Source organism: Tiliqua scincoides, chromosome 9 (assembly GCF_035046505.1).
Source record: "Tiliqua scincoides isolate rTilSci1 chromosome 9, rTilSci1.hap2, whole genome shotgun sequence".
In the NCBI taxonomy this organism is placed as follows: domain Eukaryota; kingdom Metazoa; phylum Chordata; class Lepidosauria; order Squamata; family Scincidae; genus Tiliqua; species Tiliqua scincoides.
This window is the reverse complement of record NC_089829.1, coordinates 338,143-353,066: the sequence shown is the minus strand read 5'-3', so window position 1 is coordinate 353,066 and position 14,924 is coordinate 338,143. Positions and strand designations below refer to the sequence as shown.

The following is a 14,924-nucleotide window of genomic DNA, read 5'->3' as shown; positions in this document are numbered from 1 at the left end:
CCCAAAGCACCTTCAATTACCTGCTCTGACAAATTTGTCTAAACTGGGGGTTGAGGGAAGAAACTCTGGTCTGGATTCTAACCAGTTTTTAGTGCCCCCACCCCAATCAAGCCACTCCCAAGAGCTACAGACCTACAGTAGCCATTGATGATCTTGCCAGACACGACCTTGGTTAGCGGCTTCCAGCACTTGGTGTCTCCTTCCACTGGTGCCCCTAACAGAACCACGTCTTCAATTATTCCTCTGCAGTCTGAAAAGCAAGGGCCCCCCAAGCCTCTCAGGTGATCAGGGAAGAAGAATGTGTTATGCAAGAGATGTACAAACAGGCTTGGGGATTGTCCACTGTTGCAAAACTATCCAAGCAAACATACTCGTATCAGAATGCAACTTTTGGATTGTTTTGAGGAAGGGGGGGGGGAAATGAGAGGGAACAAACTGCCATGAGCTCCTGGGAGAAAGGCCAAAGTATTTACTACATCAGTCTCAAGAACAAGAAAACAAATTCTCCACTACGGAGCTACCAATCTAAAATCTGACAAAAGTTTAAAAAAGGATGCATTTTGTTGGCCCCAGTATGAAGTATACTGGTTGCTAAGCAGGCAAGCAGGTCTGAGAGGAAGGCTGGGACTGGTGCAATGGCTCCTGGTGCACATAAATCAGAGATATTTTAGCCGGATACCTGCTTGATGGGCTGGTTTGGGAGCTTGGAATCTACTCTCTAGCAGCAACTGCTACCCTGCACATGCCTGATCTTGTCTGATCTCGGAAGCTAAGCAGAGTCAGGCCTGGTTAGTACTTGGATGGGAGACCGCTTGGGAATACCAGGTGCTGTAGGCTTATACCATAGTCTTTCGAGACTGAAGGTTGCCAACCAATCTACTCTCTGGATAATCCCTGGAAGAAAAGCAGCCAGGGAGAAACACACCATGTTCCCAAGCACAGCGCAAGGGATGCTCATTGTGTCCTCTCTGCCTTCCTTAGTTGGGGGCACAACTAGTAGCACCTTGAGGGCGAAGAAACAAATCTCCTTTAAAAGACTGCAAACAAGACAAGAGGAGTGAGCCCCGGCTGGCCTCCCTCAGGATTACTGCAATTTGCAGGCAGGGCTGGAGTCTGACAGAGGCTGGAGGGGGGAAAGGAACAAGAAGGGAAGTGGGGGAGAGTGGCGGGGGGGGGGGAGACGTGCATTTTTCATTCTGAAGGATCCAATTTTGGCAGGTTATTGCGCTGGGTGAGCCTGCTCTGGAGAAAAGGCGGCTGAGCACGGAGGCCATTTCCACTGCCCAAAATACACTCAATAAGCCAGTTGACTTCTCTCATTTCAGCACAGCGGGATTCCTCCTGGCCTGAACTTCAGACATTCCAGGCAGCCCAAAATCAGCTTTAATCTTCGCGATTTGCTTGTGACTTGAGCTTCTGGTCCTGAAATGACCCCAGCAGCACACCCCCACACCCCTCCCACCTCACTGCTGCTTCAGCACCAGTGCTGGAGAGCCGTAGGTGCTGCCAGCGTTGCCTGGCAACTGCAGCATCCCGACTTCCTCTGGTCCCTGAATGGCAGCCAAACCAAAGCTGGAGCAAGCAGGGGTGGCCGCAACAGGAAGAGAGAGCCACGGCCTTGCACACAGAAGGTCCTCGGTGCAAATCCCTGGGAGCATCTCCAGGGAAGGCGGAGAACAAATCCTCTACTGGAGCCACAGGTAGGGGACCACAGGTAGCCATCACGGGAAGTCTCTACCTTGACTGGATCCGGTGCCAAAATTGGACCCATGTGCTCCTCCACGACTTGGGAATGTGACTGCAGCTCAGTGGCAAAGCACCTTAGCTGGCAGAAAGCATGAGGGTCAGGCCCCAGAATTGGGTTGCAAAAGGCCTTTCCCTGAAGCCCTTGGAGAGCCACTGCCAGTCTGTGTGGCCGACACTGAGCTGGAGCCCAGGCGGGCAGCCACTGGATGTGGACAGTCTATCCTGGAGAACAGGGGAAAGCCTCACAAGGGGCCAGGAGGGCCTCTTCGCTCTGTGTGAAGGCTGAGCCACCATACTGAGGAAGCAAAGCCAAAGGGCCCCCACTGGAAGTGCAGTCGCGCAGCTCTTGGCATGACGCAGCCAAAGCCTTTGGCAGAGAGCCCCTCGTTCTATTAACTGGTACAAATTGTCCCTGGCACAGTCGTCTGCGGCCAAGAGGAGGAGGAAGGAGAGGAGGAGAACAGCCTCCTCATCAATGACTCAAATGGTACAATTTTCATTCCCCAGCGAACAGGACAAACTGATTCCTTTCTGTCACCAAAACTAAGGAAAGGGAACTATTAATACCCAAGATCACAGCTCGTAGCAAACTGACAGGTGGCTCGGAGGGGGGGGATAACTGGAAAAACAGCGGCCAAAAGTGCAAATTTAGGATTTTTGTTTTTTATTTCTTGCGAAGGGGACAGTGTGTATTCTGATGCCGATACAGGAAATTTGATGAGGGAGGATAAGTGACCTGCTGCTAAGACCACTCTGTGGGGGGCTTGGCAAGAGGCCTTGCCAGGCTGACATCATGGCACGCGTTGAAGCTCGGCAACTAGAAATCAGCTTCCAAACTCCGGCCATGTGATCAGACCAGGATCCAGACTGCAATTCTGTGGACGTGCATAAAATGCAGAGAATGTGCATTTCTAAGAATCTCCGTTTTACAAAAATTAATCAAGTTTCTAGGCCTTATGGAGGTGAAGCACTGTTTGAAAGCATGGTAGTAATGCTTGCTGGAATTGTAGGTACCAGAATTGTAGGGGCAGATTCCAACAGGGTATTTTTAATTTCATAATGCCATTAGCATACAGGGTGCTTGACACAGAGCATAAAGGGCAGGTCCCTGCCCTCAAAGGGCTTACAATCCAGATATTGACACAGGGGAGATAAGGGAAGCACAATCTGATTGTGTGACTGAGGTGTACTTTAGCTTAGTTGCAGCGGGGGGGGGGATTGCCAAAGGTGGGGTTTAAGAAGGGAAAGATAGAAGGGTTTAAGAAGGGATTGAGTGAGGAGGCACCCTGGAGGTGTCCCAGGCCCCAGGGACACCTGAGGAGATCGGTGGCTCTCCAGGGTCCTTCCCAGCCTTTCCCTCATGATCACTGTGGCCAAAGGCGCTGGGGTCACATGCAGCTGCCACTTGCAGAGTTAGGCCTTGGAGCATCCACCCCAGAGAGGTCAACTCTGACTGGCAGAGTCAAGACAGGGACTTTCCCAGGTGCGGCTAGGGAGGGAACCCAGGCTGCCTGCACATGCTGCGGATGCCCTGCTGCTGAGCTGGCGCCTGTCAAGATGACATGTGCTCCACCTGGGAAGCCCACCTCTCTTTCCACGTACCTTCCTCCTTGGCCATCTCCCGGAGGCAGAAGTAGATGACTCTGGCCCCGAGGCTGAACCCAATCAACGAAACCGGTCGCTTACCCTGGGGGGGGGGAAGGGAGAATACCAACACAGACATGTGAACACAGACACGTGGAGAACTTCAACCTTATCCTCATATCCGTGAATTTTTTTAAATGGTTTCTGAAGGAGTGCAGAGTATCTAGTCCATGGCTCTGCTGCACACACGTGCAGGTCCAACAAGCCTGCCGGATACACATGACCTGCTCAAGAGTTCACTCGTTGCTGGATCCCCTGCTCCATCACCCTGCGGAAACATCAAATTATCTCGTTCTGCACACCAGGCATAATTTTAGAGATCTGAATCACGTTCCGCCTTCACTGCCTTTTTCTGAGCCAGGAAACCCTCAATGCTGCTGCCTCTTCCCCATAAGGGAAGGACTCCAGTCCTTTGGTCAATCTGGCTGTCCTCTTCTGCACCTACCCAGCCCCCCAAGGACTCAGACTGGGCACAGCTGCTCTTTTATGGCCTTCTACCTGCTGCCGCCTGAGCAGTATCTGAGCCAGGTGCTTGCCGACTTCAGCAGAGCGGTGGAGACACACTCCCCAAGGGTTGTCAATCACGCTGGCCACTGTGAGCAGCGAGGCCGGCCAGGTCAGGGCTGTGACGATCCCTGGAGGTGAACAGGGAACAGGGCAGAGCAACGTCAGGGCCCCTGGGTGGCCGAGAGGAAAGCTGCATCAAAATGCCAAAGGAAGTTGCAAGTAGCCTGCTGTCCCTTCAAGGAGGGAGGGCCTGGAGGGGGTCAAGGCCGGGGAGAGGTGTGGAGGCCTGGGTTTGGCCTGCTGGTATCACAACCCAGACAGTGTGCCTGAGCCACAGAGCTTCTGCTGGCAGGGCTTGGAGGGGAAACAGGTGTGGCAGTGCCTGCTGGCAATATCCCCCTCCCCGCCCACCCAGATACTCACCACATAACACTGTGTATTTCAGGGCCTCCTGAGCCACCATGTTGACCAGGCCGTTCAGCAGCGAGTCGAGGGCATTGCCCAGCTCCATCAGGTACTTGGACTCCCAGGCCAGGCAGTACTGCTCACGGGACTGCAGCAGGCTGCTCCAGGGGGCAGTGAAGCTGCCTGCAGGGAGGGGCGTGGCAAAAGGGGAGCAAAGACAGTGACTGGAGGAGACGCAACACAAGCCTTTGCTCCAGAGCCGGGGAGGCTCTGGATTATTGAATCAGATATTTATTAATCACATGCATTATTTTATCGGAATTCATTTTTTATATCCTGCCATTTCTCTTGGAAGATCAGGGCGCTGCACACACGCGGCTTCTATGCCCTCCTTCCACCCTCACAACCACCCTGCGAGGTCAGTGCTGTAACTACTATTATCCCCCTAACTGCAGATGGGAAAGACCAAGGTTGGGAAGGAACAGTTTGGTAGGTTCCTGGCAGAGGAACTGAGCTGGAAACTCAGATTCTTAGTCACTTGGCCACACCAGTCCTACGACTTTGCCTAGCCCTCACATGAAACCATCCAAGCAAGCGGCCATCAATGTTATCATGTGGCAGCAAGTTCCACAAGCCAGTTACACAGTGTACAAGGAAGTACTTCCTGTAGTCTCTTTCATATCTCCCGCTGATTGGTTTTACTGGATAAGCCTAGAGTTGTGGGAGAAGAAGAGAAACATTTTTCTGCCCATTTTCCCTGCAACATACTTCTAGTAAGACTTCTGTGAGGGGCCTCTTGATTTGCATTCCCCCCCCATCAAAAAAGTCCCCAACATGTTAGCCTGTCTTTGAAGAGTCCCTTTCAGTTTTTGAGCTTATGGTTTAATCTCCACACTACAGCAATTCCTGCAGTGCTCCATCTTGAAATGAGGCACCGGACTCTGCCTGGCACTGCAAAGACAGCTGCCAAGACTTGTTTTGAATAAATCTTTGGCTCAACCTGGCACCAAACCAACACCAGCTTCCTGGAACCCTGCTAGATTAATGTACAGCTTGGGAAGATGAGAGAGCTGGCTAACGGCTTCACCCTTTCACCCACAAGTCCCCAACACCGAGGACGTCAATCCTGGTTCACAAGACATAAAAAGAAAAATACACACAACTGCCGATGTGAAAGACAAACAAAAGGGCTATTTTCAAAATCCTGCTTTAAACAGGGCCAACAGGTTTACATGAGCCGACAACGCACTGATGGGTGTCCTCGGCATATGAGCTGCAGTGCAAGGAGAGAAAAACTGGCTGCTGGCCGCCCACTTGGCACACCAGAGTCCTCAGCAGCAACAGACGGGAAGCACATTTGCTGCAACAGGAACGTACTGTGGATGGTGACTTTTGTGATGAGTGTACAGGACTAAACACATTCAGGACTGCATGTACTCTCTGCCCAAAAGAAGTCCACCTTCTGCACCCAAGAAACTTTTTCTCTGTTACAACTGGGTCAATTGGACAGATATAAAATAACCCCCCACCAGCATCCTGGTATTGGCTGAGCTGTTAAGATGATCATAAGTTCCATGACATCACAACTTCTCAGGTGATGGTGTCAAACACAGGGATCCAATATCTTTATTTTTCCCCTCATTTACCTTTAATATATTTGGATAGATACCAAAGAACTGCCCCCAGTCATGTCTCCACTCTGCTATTGGCAGAGCTGCTGTGATGTCATGGAATGTTCCCAATATTCTTAACTGCTCAAGGGTGATGATGCCAAGCAGAGTTTCTGTTTCTCTTCCCTGACTCTCTTACCATATTTGCCAGTAGAAAGCCAGCCAGTGATGGCTACGGTGACATGGAGCTGCTTCCCCTTGGTTAATGAAAGAAACTCAAACTCTTCTATGGCTCCTACACGCTTCTTCATCTTGTATCCTAAATGAACCAAAACAACATATAATTAGCTATTGTTTTTGGAGAACAAGAGGATTTTACACAGTGGGAAGCCCAGGCCTTTAAAAAAAAGGATACAAGGACATGGTTACTAGATCCCACTGTCCGGCTGAGAAAAAATTCCCTCGGATGAAAGTACACAGGGATGTTAGCCCAACAAAAGACATCTGATCATTTCCCAAAGCAAAGGAACAGCAGGAAGCAGAAGGACTGAGAATCTGTTGCTGAAAAACAATCCAGAAGCTTCAACTGGACCAGAACATGGCTGCTAGATTGCCGCAGGAGTGAGCAGGCAAAACTTGCTGCAGGCATTCTGCTCCAGCTACAATGGCCACTGGTTGGTTCCCAGAAACCAATCCAACGTGCTGGGATTGACCATTTAAATACTTTACGGGCCTGGGTTCAAGTCATGTAAGAGGACCTTCCTACAGCCCATGAGATCTGCCTTCTGCTCTGGGTCACCTTTAATGCAGGTTTGGCTGGGGAGCACAAGAGACAGGGTTGTTTCGGTGGTGGCCCCAGCAAGATCAGAATGTCCTCCTTGCTCACTGTTTAAGGAACAACAGAACACATTTTTATTTGACAAAGTTATAGAGACAGGTAGCAGCACGCTTTCCCCCAGCATGTTTAGAGGAAGTCTAACTCCAACTACTGATATTGGGAGTGACAGACATGGTGGAGAGCTACTTTTTGCACACCTTTCTTGTTGGCCTTCCTGGAGGCTTCCAGCTGACTACTGTTGGAGACAAGATGCTGGGCTAGAATCTAGTATGTTTGCTTGGTCTGATCCTGCAGGTCTCTTAAGTGCTTTCTTAAAAGATCAGACACATTTGTGGGAGGTTTATCAGTGGCCGAGATAACCAATTAAAAACCTCCATATTATTATTATTATACTTTATTTTTACCCCGCCTTTCTCCCCGAAGGGACTCAAGGCGGCTTACAAAACAAGGTTAAAACACATTAAAAACACAGTTTAAAACAGATAAAAAATAACATATTGTAACATATTGTAAAAACAGTAGTCAGATAAAAACTAGTCAGATAAGAGCATAGCGCAGCAAATTAAAAAAAGGATCAGGCCTGTAAACAGAAGTTAAGAAATATTAAGAGATTTTAAGAGATGTTAAAAAGGCCAGGAACTCAGAAGGCTTGTCTAAACAGAAGGGTCTTCAGGCCTCGCCGAAAAGTTTCAAGAGAGGGAGCAGTTCTTAAGTCAAGGGGAAGGGTTGGTGCCACTACTGAGAAGGCCCTATTTCTTGCTGCTGCCCCACGTACTTCCCCAGGCTGCGGCACTTGTAAAAAGGCCTTCTTTGATGACCTAAGAGGACGGGCCGGATTGTATGGGAGTAGGCGGTCTCTCAGATACCCTGGCCCAGAGCAGTACAGGGCTTTAAAGGTCAAACCCAGCACATTGAATTGGGCCTGGAAATGAATGGGCAGCCAGTGCAGCGGCTGGAGAAGCGGACTGACAGAGTCAAACCGCCTACCTCCAGTAACTACACAGGCCGCCATATTCCCACTAGATGATGGGGGCAGGGCACACGGAATGGAAAAAGTAAGGGGATTACAGAATGACTTTTTGCAAAGACATTGCACGGAAGCCACGGCATGAGGAAACACAGTCCAGGTTGCTCTCATCATGGCAATTTCTTGGTCCTTTCTGGTCTTGAAATAGCCTGCATTTGTTTGGCAGCAAGCATCCCACGCTGACTGCGTTGTTACGTTGCTGGGAAATTTTTAACGTTGCATTCATGATGATCTGTTCGGCACAAATATAAATAGCTCTTTGCACTGTCGATATTGCTTGGCTGCAAATTCTGTCTGTGAGCTGTTCTGTGCATTGTGATTCTGGCATGCTGCTTTCTCGTTTGATGCTGCTGCTCGGTGTTTAGGAGACTGCTATGTTAGGAGAAGAAAAGCAGTCTGCGAACACGAACCAGATTTCCTTTTTTAAAAACTCAACTTACAAAGAAGAATCAAATTACCAGCAAACCCAAACGCCAGCTGAAACAGAGGCTAGATATTCAAATCCAAAACTCACTGTGCCCCGGGCATCTTTTGGGAGGAAAAAGATACCAAACAACTTCCGATGCATGATAAATAATTCCAGAAAGAGAACAAGTTAGAGTTGGCTATAAATATACATTTTTAAAGACTTAAGTTGCACTAATCAACTGCACAGGGGCCAGGCCTGACACTGCCAAAGCCAGTGGAATTTGGGGCATTGGCAGGTTCAGAACCTGCATCAGGAGAGGAGGAGGCTGGAACCACAGGGAGGGGCCAGGTGAAGACCATCTCAGAAGAGGAGGAGGAGGTGCAACTCCTCTCCCCAGGTTGGAAGCATCACAGCAAGGACTAACACAGAGGGCAGGCGTGAGGGCTAAGTGTGGCCAGCACCCACTACCTCATCCATATTACAATGCCGTTTCCAGTAGTCTATACGGGGATGTCACGTTGTCTTGTACAGTTCCACCCCCCCCCCCAAGTCTCTGTTCTTGACATCTGCTCCGCAGGCCAAACTTCAAAAGCTCAGCAGTAAACGACTGCAACACTTCAAATCAGATACACTTAAAGTAATAGAAGAAGACACGTGGGACAAAAGCACCTGTGTCTCCAATCACTGCAAGTGTGAAGACAGGGAACTGGAGCATGTGCCTCTTGTGGCTGTTTTGCTCCATACCTCTTGTGGACAGGGTGGCTGTGGTGGACACACAGCTCTTCCCTTTGCTTGGAGTGTCCCTGGTCACTGCACACAGCAGGCAAAAGCCAAGGGGAGCCCGCACAGGGAGTACAGCAAACTGAGCCATGCTCGGCAAGAGCAGCACCTCTCTAAACCAGGGGTGGGCTCACTTTCGGTTTTCTTCTGAGAACCTCCAGAGTACACCGGCACTTGTTCAGACTGGCAGAGTACAGTTTATAGACTCAGGAGAGTGCCTGAGGAGTTCAGGATTCACCAGCCTGTGCAGGATCCTTGAGTCTGTATCTCTGGCTCAAAACCACCAAGAGGGCCTCCCTGGATCAGACCAAAGCTGCCCCTACCCCAGTGTTCAGATTCCTAGAAGGTTAAGAAGGCCTATCCCCTGCCCAGAATTGGTGACAGGCAGGACTGGAATCCACTGATAGATCTCTGGGGAATTTTCAGTGGATTGGGAAGACATTCTGACTCCCACTTGCTGGACAACAGCAGCAACAGAAAACACCACCAGACATGCAAGTTCACTGCAGCAAAACCAGCCTCTTGTGGTACCCAAAAGGCAAACCAATTTCTTTTGACAGAAGCTTTTGAGGACCGCGTCAAATGCACTGCACCAGGGATGCTCAGACACATGGGTCTGACTTTAGGGCTGTGACTCCTTTACAGAAGAGTCTGCTGGTCCCTATCAACATAAACAGCATAGTTCCCTTTCCAGATTCCTTCTAGAACTACAGTCTACTGCACTGGAAGGCCTGAAACAAGTGAACTTCATCTGATGGTGGCCTGTAGCTCACAAAAGCTGGTGCTGAAATAAAGCTGATCAGTTGCTCTCAGCTGCTTTAAGAAACACACTGCGGTCTTTTGCATGGCGATCTACAGGCAAGTTGCATCTCTCTGAGCCTCGGGGTTTCCTAGGTGTAAAATGGGACTTTATGCTCAAACAGTGCTGGAGCAACCTTAACATTGCCCTTTGCTGAGGCTGGCTCTCTACTCATCACTCATGTCTCGGCCTCAGTGTTGCCCGCCTGTAAAATGGGAGCACAAAGTGGCCTCCTCAGACCTGATCTTTTTGAGCTCTGCTGACCAGTTTAAGAGTTTTGTGTGGGAATCCCCAGTCTTCAGCCACTCAGTCTGGCACATATGGACTCATGCATGCCAATCATTGCAGTGTACGACTCACGGGAGTAGAGGTTATTGGCTCTGCCCCCAGGAAGCCACTCTATTCCCCCATGTGGCTCTTGGAAAAAACCTAATGTGTACCCCACAAGCCTGAATTCTGGCCATGCTTTCCGAGATCACAGAACATGATTTCTCGGTTGGTGCAAGTTCCACTGCTTCTTACATCCAGACCACAAACTCTTTGCTGGAGCAGCTCTTCACTACCTCTGCAGTCTGTTACAGAGCCAGCCAGCCAGCCCGGCCAACAAGACCCTTTCCAGCCTGAGCTCCAAGGCTGCTTCTTACCAGTGAGGCCTGCTCCTGCGGCTCCGAACAGCGAGGCCATGACGGCAATCCCAGCCGCTGAGCCCAGGGCAGCTGCTCCGGCACTCCCGATGATGGTTGCGGCACCGGCTGCCACCAGAGGGGCAGCGAGTCCCCCCGTCAGACCTGGGCAGAGAAACTCTGTGTCATTCCCTGGCTGGACACCAAGAAAAGGCAAGATCAGCAGTTGATTTCAGGCACCTTGGAGGGAAATGAGCTTGAACGAGGTGCCCTTTTCCTGCGGGTGACGTGTGGGGTGTTTGAGAAACAGACTGGAGATGAGGATCATTTTAACAGATTCTGCCAATGCAACCCAGCAGAGAGGCCTCACTCACCGATCACCGTCCCGCCTCCAACGGTGGCCAAGCCGATCAACAAGTATCTCTTCCACCTTTTCTTTTTCTCTTTCCTCTTCCGAGACGCTTCCGCAGTTCTGAGGCGGAGGGGAAAGGAGATGGTGTGTGAGCATTTCGAGGTGACACTGCTTCTCCTCCCACCCACACCGACACATTCTGCATGATCCTCTGCACAGGACTATCACAAAAGAAGCACCCAACCCTTGCTCACGCGCTGCCCCACAGCCACCACCCACAGGCTCTCGGAGCGCACGGACGCATTTCGATTCGGGCTGGCAAAACCAGTGCAGATTACTTACCCAGAAGCTCCTTCCTACCCCAGCTGGCAGCTTGCACAACAAAAACAAACATATTTTAAGGAGGTACAAGCAGTTCATAAGCAGCAGAATTTAAGTCCACAGGCCTCGCTCTGCCCCTGAGCCCCTGGGCCGCTACCTTGGCTCTTGGGAGCTGCGGCTGAATTTGCTTCTCAGCCACCACGGCTGCTGCTCCAACGGAGCTTCTGCTGTCATCCCCACAGGAGAAGGAAAGCAGGTGTGTGTTTGTTTGTGTGCATGTCGGAGTGAGTAGATGACGGGGCAGGGGCTCTGCTACAACATCTATTCCTGCCCATGCCAAGAAGAAAGGGGCCCGTACCCCCTCATAGATCTCCTCTGGTGGTGGAAGACAGCTGGGCCTTATTTTCACAACTAAATAAAACTTCTATCCCATTTTTCTACAGAAACTCCATTCAAAGAGAGTTTTATCTAAATTATCAGGCAACACACATTTATGCCTGCATAATATCAATGCCTTTGCCACTGGTGCAGACACAAGAAAAAATATACATGTGCATATGTATTATCTTAAAGGATGCAAGGGCCTTACTCCGATTCCTCTTCTTTCTCCTCCTTCAAGCATTCAAGGAGACACTCCTCTGAGGCCTCCAGAGTCACCAGGGGAATTCTCAGCAGCCAAGTGACATGAGAGAGAAGCACCCTTGCCCGGGCATCGTAGTAGCCTGAAACGCAGGGAGGGAAGCAGGAGACTGAAGCAGGAGACTGAAACAGTGATGACCAGACACCACCTGCACTTAGCATGAGGATGGGAGATATTTTCTCCCTGCAACTCCAATTCGCCAAACTCTCAACTTTTAGGCTTCCCGAACTTGTTGGTCTCCCTTGCCTTCCTCTGTGATCCGATGAGCTCAGACAAAGGAAGCCAAGGCATGCTTCAGGTCAGAGCAGCGCAGCTAATGGCAGCCAAAGAAGCCCTTCATCTACCCAAGATGTAGGCCTGAGAATAAGGACTCTTGGAAACATGTCTGTTTGGGAGGATGTTCACTGCAAGGCACCACACTTTATGCTGGGTAATACTATTCGTCTTTCTATTTACACCTGGCCCTTTGATCAAAATGCTCCCCAGGGCAGCTTACAAGAACAGAACAACCCAGCAGCCCTTTGGCTGATGGCAAAGGCCCCACAATGCCCTACTTACTTTTCTAGGCCCCAAGGAAAGGGCAGTCGAGGCAGAAGCATTTCCGGCAGAGGGAGCAGGCAAGATCTTTGCAAGTGGCTTATCTTGAGCTTTTCTGGCTCGCAGCTCCCCTGACCCTTGTAGCCACTGGCCACGGCTCCCCATTGCAACACCTCACCTCAGTTACCCCCAAAATGGGGGTGAAGGTGTTATAATTATACACTAGAAACAAAAAAACAGCTGCCAGCACTCTGAGGCTGCAATCCTAACCACACTTACCTGAGAGTAAGCCCCATTGAACAAAATAGGACTTACTTCTGAGTAGACATGGTTAGGATTGTGCCTGAGTTTGTTAGCAGCACACCTGGAGGGTTTTGGAAAGGGAGGGGGGAAGTGATGAATTTGCTGGGGGAGGGGAAGACTTTGTTTTGTGTGTATCTGCTAATTGCAAACTGATGCAAATTGAGACCTAGAGACTGTTTGGCTGCAATTCTAACTTCACTTTCCTGGGAGTAAGTCCCATTGAACACAATAGGACTTACTTCTGGGTAGACCTAGCCAGGATTGTGCCTTTTGTCTTACAATAGCAGACAACAGAGTACCCCCCCTCCAAAGGAGGCAGGAGGAAAAAGGGGAGTGGCTGAAAAGGAATGGGTATTTTTAATTTTAATCAATTTTTGGAGACAAAGCCATCAAGAGTGGCTTTTTTTCTTTTTTGAAGGGGGAGGAAAAAGAGAAAGGTGAAGATCCTTGGTTAAGCTGACACAGAACCCAAGCCTACGTAGGTCTGCTCAGAAGAAAGTCCCATTTGAGTCAATGGGGCTTGCTTCCAGGAAAGTGTGGATAGGATTGCACCCACACCGAGCAGGATTACAACTCACCCCAAAGTAGATGGGGGCTGCTCACACACACACACCCCAGCATGCAGATGCCACCCCGTTCCCCCCAGGCAAGACGGAGGAATGCAGGCTGGGGCCCACTAAGAACAGGCTGGCTCCCTCCTTCCCAAGCAGAGGAAAGCGCTGAGCTGCTTGTACTTACTCTTCTCTCCCAGTTTGAAGCCTGCCAGGAGCTTGCCCTGAGCTGATGAGATGCAGCACCTCTGCCGCTACCCAGCCAGCCTTCTGTCCCACCTCCCCACTTCACGCTGCCCCACCCACCTCGTTCACAGCTGCAGAAAAGCAGCGTCAGCAGGCAGTACGTGCAGCTGAGCACAGCAGAGCAGCGAAGCTACCTCTCTCCCCACCTCTCCCTAACCCTAAGCCCCTGGCAGCTAGCCATGCCTCCCTAGGGAGCCAGGGCGCACAGATTGAGTACCTCAGTGCTAGACTGATCTCATATAGAGCAAGGCATTTGTCCCGCAGCCCTTCCCTGGGAAATGCCTCCGTCAGAGATCAGTGCATTACAATGCAGATTAAATTCCAGCACTTGGGGAAGGGTGTGGGATAAACAGTACATAAAACCCACTTACCATCCTTCAGGGAAAAGGCCAGCAGGTCCTGAAAGGAAAGATGAGGAGGAAGAATGTGGAGGAAATATTAAGAGGAGCTCCCCAACAGCACACACCCTGGCAGGGGGGGTTCCTGTGCATACAGAGAGTTCCACGTGAACACTGCCTCCTCTCTTCTCTGCCACAGAAAGGCGTCATGCAGAATGGAGACGGAGCTTGCCAGAGACACCTGTCTAGCACAGTGGTTGCCAGATTAGACTACCCCAATGCCACAAACAGTGTTCCTGGGCTCAATATTTCTGGCCCCGAGTGAACCATTTCAGCTTCTCACCCACCAACCTCCCACAAAATTTCTTCAGCCTTTAAAAAATTGTTTACTTGACCAAATATTTGCAACCACAGGTGGTTATACCTTGCGGAAAGAGGAGGGGGAATTTATTGCCCATGCTGCAGGATATTCTTGAAAAAAATAAGGGGGGTGTTAGAACTGCAGCCCAGTCCAGGATTCTGGAGACAAAGGGTGAGGAGGTTGCTGGGAATACAAATGAGGAGTATTCTGAGGAGCAGATACTGAGGATCGAGGCACAATTTTTCTCTAGCCTTGAGCTGCTATTTAGTGCAGCAGATGAAAAAAGGTGAACTGAATTTGGAGAGAGAAATGGCCCTTTTCATAGCCTCCCCTTTACGCTTGCCATTACCCTGAAAATGATGCCTGCTTTAATGTGTTCTGCAATAAAAACAGGTTGGACTTAAAGTAAACAGGACCTGAAATAAAATCCATTTGCTTTTCGTTCATGGTTATAGGAACAATAACTTCTGGGAACACGATCCTTCATCCTGTCCATACAACCCTGTAAGAGGATATAAGGGAAGTCCCCATACTGCAGACAAGCAAGGCTGAGAGGGAGCGGCCTGCCCAAGGGCACCTGGAGAGTTTGTGGCAGAGGCAAGATTCAGGAGGATAATCAGGCAGGATAATCAGGAGGATTAATTCAGGCAGGAGGTCTGGTCTAGAGGGTAGAGCCTCCATTTGCCTGAAGATAACATCCGAAGGTCGCCAGTTCGAGGCCACCGGCACCGTGCGACCTTGAAGCAGCTGACAAGCTGAGCCGAGCTATTCCATCTGCTCTGAGCGTGGGAGGATGGAGGCCAGAATGTGAAGCCAGATCAAAGTGAAACATCTGAATGTTGTGGTTTCTTGAAAGATAGAACCTTTCAAATTGTAAAAATCCCTAC

General features: G+C 50.2%; 1 protein-coding gene and 1 pseudogene across 3 annotated transcripts in view; one reads left to right on the top strand and one right to left on the bottom strand.

Moving 5' to 3' along the window:
- Window positions 1-14,924, bottom strand: part of TMCO4 (transmembrane and coiled-coil domains 4) — a 28,488-nt gene that overhangs the window by 4,531 nt on the left and 9,033 nt on the right. For all 3 annotated transcript variants that reach the window (XM_066637348.1, XM_066637349.1, XM_066637347.1), the window contains exons 4-12: window positions 13,710-13,737; window positions 11,651-11,783; window positions 10,763-10,860; window positions 10,410-10,553; window positions 6,112-6,231; window positions 4,321-4,485; window positions 3,889-4,025; window positions 3,349-3,433; window positions 133-250 (exon numbers count right to left, since the gene is read on the bottom strand). In XM_066637348.1, coding sequence (XP_066493445.1) covers window positions 133-250; window positions 3,349-3,433; window positions 3,889-4,025; window positions 4,321-4,485; window positions 6,112-6,231; window positions 10,410-10,553; window positions 10,763-10,860; window positions 11,651-11,783; window positions 13,710-13,737 — 1,028 coding nt within the window. The remainder of the gene's footprint in view (window positions 1-132; window positions 251-3,348; window positions 3,434-3,888; window positions 4,026-4,320; window positions 4,486-6,111; window positions 6,232-10,409; window positions 10,554-10,762; window positions 10,861-11,650; window positions 11,784-13,709; window positions 13,738-14,924) is intronic.
- On the top strand, window positions 718-837 carry LOC136660782 (5S ribosomal RNA; annotated as a pseudogene).